This window comes from Grus americana, chromosome 1, assembly GCF_028858705.1.
Source record: "Grus americana isolate bGruAme1 chromosome 1, bGruAme1.mat, whole genome shotgun sequence".
NCBI lineage: Eukaryota > Metazoa > Chordata > Aves > Gruiformes > Gruidae > Grus > Grus americana.
The window spans coordinates 14,657,356-14,667,669 of NC_072852.1; the positions used below are offsets into that span (position 1 = coordinate 14,657,356).

The 10,314-nt window shown below is 37.1% G+C and overlaps 1 protein-coding gene across 3 annotated transcripts in view; it reads right to left on the reverse strand.

Moving 5' to 3' along the window:
* Positions 1-10,106, reverse strand: part of ORC5 (origin recognition complex subunit 5) — a 75,277-nt gene extending 65,171 nt beyond the window's left edge. The window contains exons 1-5 of one of the 3 annotated variants that reach the window (XM_054811870.1): positions 9,949-10,093; positions 7,837-7,990; positions 7,048-7,231; positions 5,545-5,637; positions 1,925-2,122 (exon numbers count right to left, since the gene is read on the reverse strand). In XM_054811870.1, the coding sequence (XP_054667845.1) occupies positions 1,925-2,122; positions 5,545-5,637; positions 7,048-7,158 (402 nt within the window). In that variant the 5' untranslated portion in view covers positions 7,159-7,231; positions 7,837-7,990; positions 9,949-10,093. Of the gene's footprint in view, positions 1-1,924; positions 2,123-5,544; positions 5,638-7,047; positions 7,232-7,836; positions 7,991-9,948 lie in introns of those variants that run through there. The other 2 variants (XM_054811868.1, XM_054811875.1) reach the window with 2 other exon arrangements.
* Between the last annotated feature and the right edge of the window lie 208 nt (positions 10,107-10,314).

The window sequence follows — 10,314 nt, forward strand, 5'->3', positions numbered from 1 at the left end:
TTTGCTATGAGTTAATTGGGCTGAAATATTACATTATTTACTACCAAAATGAAACAGAATAAATTAGCATTGCCAGTTTATGTTACCAGCATGCTGGTTTTCCATCAGTCTCAATTTAAACCACTCTACAATAAATCCAGATGACACAGGTTAATACACATAAATTGATTTCTCCCACTCCTGTCTGTTCCCATGCAGAACGGAACTCAAATACTAATTTAATACTTAATTCTTCTGTTTCAGCAACTATTTACATGATACAATTGAACCTTTCCAAGTATTTAATGGTTTGCTTTCTATAACCATTGTTCATGAACTTTCTAATTTTCTGAGTGATACAAATTTTCATATAATACATGAAGCATTCTTTACTGATGTAGAACAGCTTTTTAATTCAAATATTAATCTGAAAGTAAAATTTTACTATATATTCTGTGAAATTCCCTAAAGGTTATTTTAGTGCTAAATTCTGTTCTTATGGAATTGTTGAAGGATGCCAATAGCACTTTTGTGACAGTCAATTAAAATGAGTTATCTATGTATAACTTATTATCTATTGTAAGTACTGGTGCATTTTTTCTTCATTCAATTTTTAAGAAGCATGTCAAATTTATTAACTTCATGAGCTGTAGGAAACAGTGAGATAGTACTGTTTCCGCTAAATATAATATGAAGTTATTTAACTCAGTAGTTAAGTATTTTTAAATGGAAATAAAACTTATTTAACTACAACCTCTGAAACAGAATGAAGAATGTTCAGTGTAATTATGAACTTCTTGAGTGCAAAAAACCAAAGCAGTATTCCTGTTGATTGCTGCAAGAAACATGCAGAGCGATTAACCAGGGTCATTAAGCTTTCAGTCTTGAACCACTTCCACATTTTCTTAAATGATAATTTCACCTCTTTCAACAAACCCATAATTCCTACTGCTGGGCTGAAATTTCAGTCCATGTGTTCTGTAGAGCCATAGTGCATATATATAGTTACACATCACTAATACCATAGTGTTTGTATTTTTAAGAAAAGATAACAGATTTTATTCAATCAAGTGAGAGCTGGAAAAAAAAATGTAGTTCTGAGGAGTCTACGTACTTTCTTCAGACCTCTTGTATGCCTGAAATTTGTTTCTATATCCATCTCTTGGTATGATAAATGCTGTTACAGATGTCCACAAATTTTGACTCCTTTATGTAATAATCACAGAAAAAAAAAAACCAACAAAACAAACCCTGGCATTCTTGTACTACATTGATTCAATTATTCTTGTGATCTAAATTCTGTTTATTTTTCCTGTGGTCTGTCTGTCTATTCCACTTGAGTATATCATCAAATTTTTCATTGCTGTCTTTTTCCACCTCAATTTTCAAATTAGTTCTTATCTTAGGGTCACAAGCGTAGTTGAAGACATACAAACTCAACAACACTTTTACAGAGGAAATTAGGCATTTTAGTTCCTTAATACAATTTGAACCTATTCTAGCTAACCAATTCTTATCATTTGCATGCTCCATAATTGGCTTTTGCCCTGCTTGCCACCTTTGCTTTCTCATTTGTAAACTATCTTCACAAGGAAACAGATAAGCATCACTTACTAATTATAAAACAAATACAAGGTCTCTTTATTTAAAGATTTTGTAGTGTTATAACATACTTAATTTAACTATGCAATACAATTTATGTTCATTATTAGGTTTTGTGTATAAAAAGTTCTAAACCAGCCCAGGAAAAATAACAAACCTCATCTACAGCTAGTAAACCAACTGAAAGAATCTAACCAGCATCAACAGATTCTAAATTAGATCCACACAGAAATTTTGTGAAAACTGCTCTATAATGCACATATTTCATATACAAATTATTGATAACAATTACTCACACCCTCTTAAGTGAAATGAAACTGAACACTAAAATGAAATTACTTACAATGTATAATGTTTGATCTTGAAGCTCTTGACTCACAACAGCTTGTTTAAACAGACGTACGAAGTCATTGAAAGTATCACAACGCACATGAGAAGTCTGTTCTGGCTCAGAAGAACAGCTCTGCAACTGGATGAGAATTTCTTCTAAAAGAAGTCGTGAAGTAAAGTATTCCACACAGTTCACAAACACATGAGGAAGCTGTAGAGGATAAAAAAAAAAGATACAACTTCATTTGGCTTTTTCAGTGTAAATACTGCAGAATCAGTTTTCTCTTCCAGATGAGACAATGAAAAAACCACACCTTGCCAACAGAATGTAGAGCATAAACCAAAAAACCTTGCCAAAAGAGAATGATTACTTATGTGATATATAATATTTTGACTAGGTACAAAGTGAAGATAGATCTGATGAATCCTCATACAAAACACACAGTGTATCTTCTAATTATGTTTAAAAACTGAAACACAGTCTATTTTCTAAGTATGTTTAAAAATTGTGAGCAATACATAAAAAGAAAGCCAGATAGCATTTAGTTCAAACAAAAGTTAGACAATCATAACACATTACAGTATTGTAAAATAATCCATTACAAATTACAGTGTCTAGATAACATGAACTTCTCAGAGCACACTCTCCAAAACTACTCTGAATGTTCTTGGCATTCACTGCATACAAATGATAAAGTGTAAGCTTCTGTATCAGCCATGTAATCAGCCTGCTTGTGCAGAACATTTTTAGAAAACCAGATCTTTTCAGAGCAAAGAGCATGCGTAAGAAGGACAATATGAGATACATTTTATGGATTGCCATAAAATGTACTTGTAAGTACCAATTTAGTAACATTGAAAAGTTAAGGCCATTTGTCCATAAATAGAAGACACTATAGACTACAAAACAGTACCAGTATACAAACATAAGGCAAAAATGTAATTTCCTAGCAACTCGGTTTTTAAGAAACAGATTATTTGCACAGCTCCATAGTCTCTGGTAAGGCATATGCTCTTTCTTACACTGAACATTAAAACCTCTGGAAAATATTAGTCATTGGAATACATATGCATTACTTGCAAAATTAAACTTCTGATACAGGAATGTGTGTGTATAATAAAAAAAAAAAATCTAAGTATTTAATTCCAGTCTTTCTACTCAAAATAAAATATATGGCATATGATTCAGCAGATGTGGGATGTGGGTATATGCTGGCAATCCACACAAACAGCATGTAATAAAAGCTTGCTTATGATTTTGAACACTTAAAAGAAAGGGGCTACATCTCCAAAAGCACCTACTGAAAGTGCTGCACCTCCATAGCAGAAGGAGAACTGGGTGCCTCAGATGTGATTCACAACACCATGTTATATAGGAGACACCTATACTTGGCAACAGGAAGTTCTGTAGAAAGAGTTGCTGCTTAAATCCCATTCCTTTGCAGGGTCTGGCCACATCTTTGGGTATGCTGTAAGATGGTAGCACAGCGTTAGGAGCATTGCACAAAAGGCTACAGCATGAAAGAGGATCATGACCACTGTCTTGCACCTTTCTCTCTCTGCAGAATTTTTAATAAAAGGGACAAGATCACTGCGTTTTGCATAAAACCCAGGTCTGCAGATATAAGTGCACTCTGGTTATGCCTGAAGTATCAGAGCTATGAGAACACACAAGTGGAAATTTACGGTTTAGGTGGGAAGCAGGCACTGTCGTTGGATTTAAATCCCTTAAGTACATGACTGACACAAACATAGGCACTAACAGGTTTAGATGGAAACTTCTGTTACGACATCCTTCAACTTAGGAGGGCTTCAAAAACCTGTTTTGGGAAAAAATAGAACGAATAAAACTAGCATGAATATACACATTTGCTAGCAGAAAAAGAAGGGCCACAAAAGTGCCAACAACCTAGTACTTAAAAGTCTTCTTCCAGCACTGACCAGAGAGGGACTGCAATGGACTTAAGGCCGTACCTCTCTACATCGTTCTTCAAGACAATTATTTTTCTAAGAAACATGCATTCAGCCGCAATGATTCACTACTTCTACGTAGTTCAGGTTCTCACATGATGTTTAAAGAGTAGGTTTCTCTGTCTGCAGTCATTGCAATTGCAATAAGTCCATTCCTGACAAAGTTCCTACTTCAGGTTAGTAACATATAGCAACTCCAGTATTAATCATCAAGGATATAACTCATCTCCCAGTGGACAGCATTAAAGTAGCTTTTTTCCTACCCCTTTTTTCCAGGGGTAGACAGTTTGTGGTCCCATGTTCCTAGGAATGTAAGGCTCCAAATTCAAAACTGTACAATGAATTCTGAGTAGTTTCCACTTCACGTGTTCTAACATCATCTGACTTATCAGTCCTCCTTAACCTACTTCTTACTTATTCCTACACTGTTTTCTAAGAGCAGGAATCCAAAGGAAGTTTATGTTAGATGGTGAAGCTCAAAAAGAGCATGCAGTCCTAAGATTTCTGAAAATACTCCTCATACAGGAGGAAACAGCAACAGTACTGGCATGGGAGAATAAGATCCATCCCACAAGCAAAAGACCTGGCAATGCCAAGCTTAGTAAACACAAACACACCTGAAGAATTTTATTACATTAGAAATTGTGAATCACATGTGGAGGATCCAGAATAAATTAAAGTGCAAAAAAATTTGTATTTTCAAACAGGTTCTGAAAATATAATACTAAAAAGGGCTATCAAGGCACTTTTTCCCATTTAGAGCTGATTCATTAAGCAAAAGAACAATTGTTTATCGTTCAGGAATTAAATCAATTGTTCCTATGCAGCATTGCTCCAACATTTTAGAACTCTTGCATTGTTTCTTTTTCAAAGTGAATGACGGATTTTCCTGCTTCTACAAGAAGGCTGATTGAAACCAACCAAATTTGCTGCAACAAATACAACATTCTCCCAGAGTCTGCAAAAACAGCTATCGGTATCGGAAAGAATGGCAGTTGCCTTCTATTCGCTCAGTGATTTTCACCATTTCAGACTCACTTTAGGTTTTTTTTTTCCCCTCAGCAAAGCTTGTACATTTGCTTTGAATGCTTTTAACAACTTTACTAAGTTTAAGCTGTTAGGCTGACATTTAAATAGATCATACACATCCAACTGAATATAAAGTGAGTTTGTTAACACAAAACAAATAAAACAAAAATTCTACTGCAAACTCTTCTCACTGTTATTCATATACTCTCGCTCTTTTCATATACAAGTAAAATTAGTTTAAAGGAGAATCACTAGACGATTCGAAAAAGGTACGGTAGAAGTGACTCAGGTTGAATTGGAATCATCATAAGAGTACTTACTTGTTACTGGAGCTATTTCAGGTTAAGTCCTTTTTAGAGAGCTGAACAAAATTTGGATTCTTTATTTTTCTTTTTAAACTTTCTTAGAAAAGTTATTATGATTTGTATTATATCTCAGTATGTATGACTTCATTTTATCCTAAGTGCACTACTGAGAAGAGTGATGCGTTCATCACACAGTAAGTGGAGGAGACGAATCAAGAAAGCAGAAATGGCTGAGGAACCAAACCATTTTGAACAAGTGGAAGCCAGTTCGAGGTACCATCTGTTACCAATAAATTCTTAATTCAATATCCATTGTGAGCATTCTTACCTGTAAGGTGCTTAAAAGATTTTGCATCACATAGGTCTTTCCACTAGATGTGTGTCCGTAGATAAAGATGGACGGAAAACTAAACTGCTGACGCTAGAGGAAAAAAAAAGTTGTTGCTGTTTCAATTCTCCTACTTTTTCATTCAACAGATAAAAGATTTATCAATGAAGTTTCCCTCCAAAACAAAAGTTACCTTTTAAACTGAAGCATTAAAGATAAAATACTTCAATTATTACACAATCAATGTGATCAAATTTTACGTTTTATCTTCACTGAAATGCTGGGAGGATAAGTTCCAAGAATCAAGTATCACATAAAGCTACCAGTGTAACTGCTATAACACGAGGATATATTTTTCATTAGAAAAACAAACCAACCAACCAAACAACAAAAACACACACCAAGACAGAAAAGCAGTGGGCTATTAAATCAAATTATTTAACTGAAACAAAATCTTGGCAAGCACAAATTGCAAGCTTACATCTTCCTGACTTCTGCAAACACTACAAACTGTTTTTCTCTCCGTTAGCATCAAACGGAAAAAAATCAAATGCTTTGGTGGAGGAGATGGTAGAGGAGCTCACTCTTCTCTCACAAGGCAATATTTGACATAATACCTCTATTTATTTAATGGTACTGGTGATGCATATTTCATGGGAATTTTTTATTAAGATGCAAGGGAAATAATTAACTTGTTTTTATTGCATTTGAACAGGTATTTATTTTTGTGTTTTTCCCATTTCTAAGAATCTTGTACACTGACTTAAATGAATACAAAATAAATTTGACAAATACTTTTTATGAAAAACAATGACTTTCAACTAATTCAAGAGGAAGGCACTCTTGTGCAAGCTGTGCGGATACTCTAACATGCATATTTAACAAGAATTTAAGTATCTATTTTTTTTTAAGAAGACTTGTTGCCACCATGCTTGTAATAAATACATAAAACTTAAATGCTGTAATTTGATGTATTGTTATCTATAAAGGCAGAACCAGAAGGAGATACTAATTTCAATTTTTTTAACTGAATATAAATGTATGTATCAACTGCTTTTAACTTTGCAGATAAAAATCTCCATTATTTTTACCAGAGCTTTGCCAAGCAGTAACAGAATCAACTAACAAGCCAGTGATTTCCAAATCTTATGGCCAGCAACAGAACTACTAAGAATCAGACCAATTTCATGTACTTAGAATTCAGGCACGCAGATATTAGATTAACAGGTCAAAACCAAACAGAATTTCTACACGGCCACTAAAAAAAAAATACCCTAGAACTTTAGACCAGGGAAGAAGAGAGACTCCCTTCCTGGTACTACGCGGCAAAGAGGGAACAGGCTTCAGAGACAGCAAGGCACAAATAGCTCTAAGTTTGTTTGGGCCCTTCCAGCTGCAAAACAGCTTTCAACCTTCAAACTTAGTAGAACCTATCTGTCAAACACTAATGTTGTATGATGTTTTATATTTTTCTATTCAAACATACAATATAAAAAGCACTACCTCTCCAAATATTGACAGCAACGTGGACACTTGGGATTCTCGACAAGGCACCAAACTTTCCAGTTGAAGCAGTGCAGCTGCTGGGTACGCTGAATGTTCAAGATTAGGCATTTTGATGTTCCTGTAGTTAGTCACCTAAACATGAATGTCCCATCTGAGGTGCAGAGACAAGAAATACAGTGATCTGGAAAACAAAACGTTTTACTTATCATTTGCTGTCACATACATAAAGGAGGAAAATGAACAGGAATTGACATAAAATCTAAACAGCCATTCTAGCTCAGGATAATGGTATAATTATAATAGACTTAAGAGACTTCATCAAAATTGAACTTCACTATGTAAGGCATTATACAGACATTTTCACATCAGACAGAATCCAAAAAATCAAATAAAAAGGGAAAGGCATACAATGTATGAGCAAATCAATATAACACAGAATTCTCACAGTTTAGTTAACTGGAGAAATACATATTTAGTTCTGATTTTATATACATTTAAAAGTAGCAAGGGAATAAAATGAGGAAAGTAGATTAGTCACAGATCATCACCTCCGTGGGCAGCCAATAAGCTAGGATTTACAAGTAACACAGAAGAGGTAGGGCATAAGGAAAGGTGAGGATAACAAAACAATAGCTCTTCAGATGTTAACAGCAACGCCTACCCCAGCTTAAAAGTAGCAGAGGCATATGAAGAAAATCCAGCTGATAGTCAAGACTGCAAATACTCCTTAAAAATAGTAAGAGCCCAAACCAGTTAGATAAAGCTGTAATATTAATTACAGCCTACCTTTGAGACAAGGACTAGTCAAGGAAGACTGAGTATCTTGATTGTCCAAACACTGGGGAGGCTGGATTTTAGTGACAGGACATGGAAAACACCTCAGTCTAACATACTACTTTGTCTGTGGCTTCTAAAACTGCAGGAAAGGTGGTACATTTGGCTGTAGTGACAAGGACAACATGCAGAGAGAGAACTGAAGTAACCTCACAAGCTGGATTCTGACTTTGTCAAATATAACATAACTCGACACCCAAAAAGAAAGTCTGGAAATTTAGGTAGCACAATAAAGATCTCTCATTCACAGATAGAAATATCTGTAAGTTATCAAAACAAAGATAATAAATACTCCAAATACATTTAAATATAAGTATTTACAGCCAAATATAATATGCTGGGCATAAGTACAATACCACATGAGAAAAGAGTAGGTTAGCAGATCAGAAATAACATGGGTAATGAAAAAGAAACTGTTGTGAAGCAAAAAAGCAATACTGAGTTGCACTGAGAAGCAATATTGAGTTGCACTGACAGGGGAGCTATTGGGCTACAAGGAGGTTCATAAATACAAATCTATTTACAGAAAGACTTAATAGAGTTCGTTTTGGGACCAATCTCTATTAAGTATTTCCATAAATACATTCAAGGAAAGATTTTTTTTATTTTTATACTTTGCCTTCAGTGTTTTCTAAAGTAAAAATTTGGATTGTAGAATCATCAATAGAAAAACAGGTGGAATTAATAAGGAAAAAAGGATAACCCCAATAACAGAAGTCACGCCAGTGTAATGAAATTCAATACTTCAAATTACGCATATTTGTAAGTAATCATATTACACCATATCAAGAAACTGTAAGTCTGAAGCAACCTGAAAAATAAACAAGTAAATCACAAAGTATGAGAAATCAGCTATCAAAAAACCAAATGCATAATCATATGTATCAGACAAATTACTTCCCATACAGACAACCATACAAAAAGCCTTGGCCTTTTATCAGATCAGCAAGATCAGCTTTGAACAGGTCTGCCCACCTGTCCACTCTATCTATTCAGTTATCTATTCAAAATGGAATGAAATTACAAAAAAATTGAATAGCTTGATTAAGGTTGCTCTCTAAAAATGAGCTAGGAACAAATATCAAGGATGAAAAGGAAAAAAAAAAAATGGACAGTAGCCTCCAAAACAGAGGACAAACAAGGAGGAAAAGATAAAAGGCTGAAGTTTGCATGGATTTAAGAAAAAGGACAGCTTTTTGCTCTACTGACTACATGAGAACAGGGCTTGACCAACTGTCCTAAATGTATCTAAAGCCATAAGTTACTTCAGCTTCTCCACTCCGCTGCTCAACTGCACTCCAGAAAAGCACAAATCGCCTGTTGATCACATAGTATCTGCCAGTCCTGTTTGCTTCTCAAATAACCCCAGCATGTGTCAACTTATATTAAACACATTTAAGCCACTGGATGAAAACCTACATCTCTGCTGACTTAATGTTCAACGGGATCCCACCCTAGATTTCACAAGCGAAAAGATGTTTAGAGCAACATGTCCACGAAACAATATTTTAGATTAAATGGCAATGCTGACACAAGGACTAGCAGCAGCCAAAGGCTGAATTCAGGATGTTTGTGACCGGGACAGGTTGTACATGTGACTCCAGCCAGATCAGGAGGAACAAAAAAACCCTCAGTTTCCAGCTGAGTCCAGGTAAGGATACCAAAAACACAAGTTAGATTTCATGGCCGCATTTGATGATTTAGGAGGACTTCTCTCAGTTCATTGGTCATAAAATACATACACTTGGCAGGTTTTTCTATACTTTAGCACAAAGAGTTGACAGAACTGAAGAGACTCGCACCATTCTGCTTCCCCTCAGGCCCTACGAGCACCCTCGCCCCGCAACAACACCGCCGTCCCTAGCTGAGGGGGAACGACGACGCTGAGGGACTGAGGTCTCCTGCAGCCCCGCGTCTGTGAGGCTGCGGGCGGGCCTCGGCCCAGGGGGCAGCTTGGACCCCGGCAGGCCGGGCGGAAGGCGGCCGGGACCCCGCGCCCCTCGGCCCCACACCGATCCCCAACCGGAACACAGCAGGAGCGGGTCTGCACCTTCACCTCATTACCTCATTCCCTTCTCTCCCCCTCACCGCCCAAGGGCCGGAAACAGACTGCCGCCGGCCCAACCACCCGGTTCGGTTCGGTTCGGTTCCGTTCCGTTCCGCTCCGGCCGGCAGCTCACCCCAGCCACCCACACCCACGGAGTCCGCGCGCCGGCTCCCACGGCCGCCTTCTGCACATGCGCACACAACACCCAGCACCTCCTTCCCCGGTCAGTGCGCAGGCGCGGAGCCCAGACGCATGCGCCGTAGCGATGCGAGTGTGTCCGTTCCTAGTCTGCGTCTGGCGGCGCGGGAAAGGGTGGGCGCGTGGAGCGGTAGTGAGCCCCTGTGTGGCGGATGGGAGGCCCGGGGGTCCCAGGGATGAGGAAG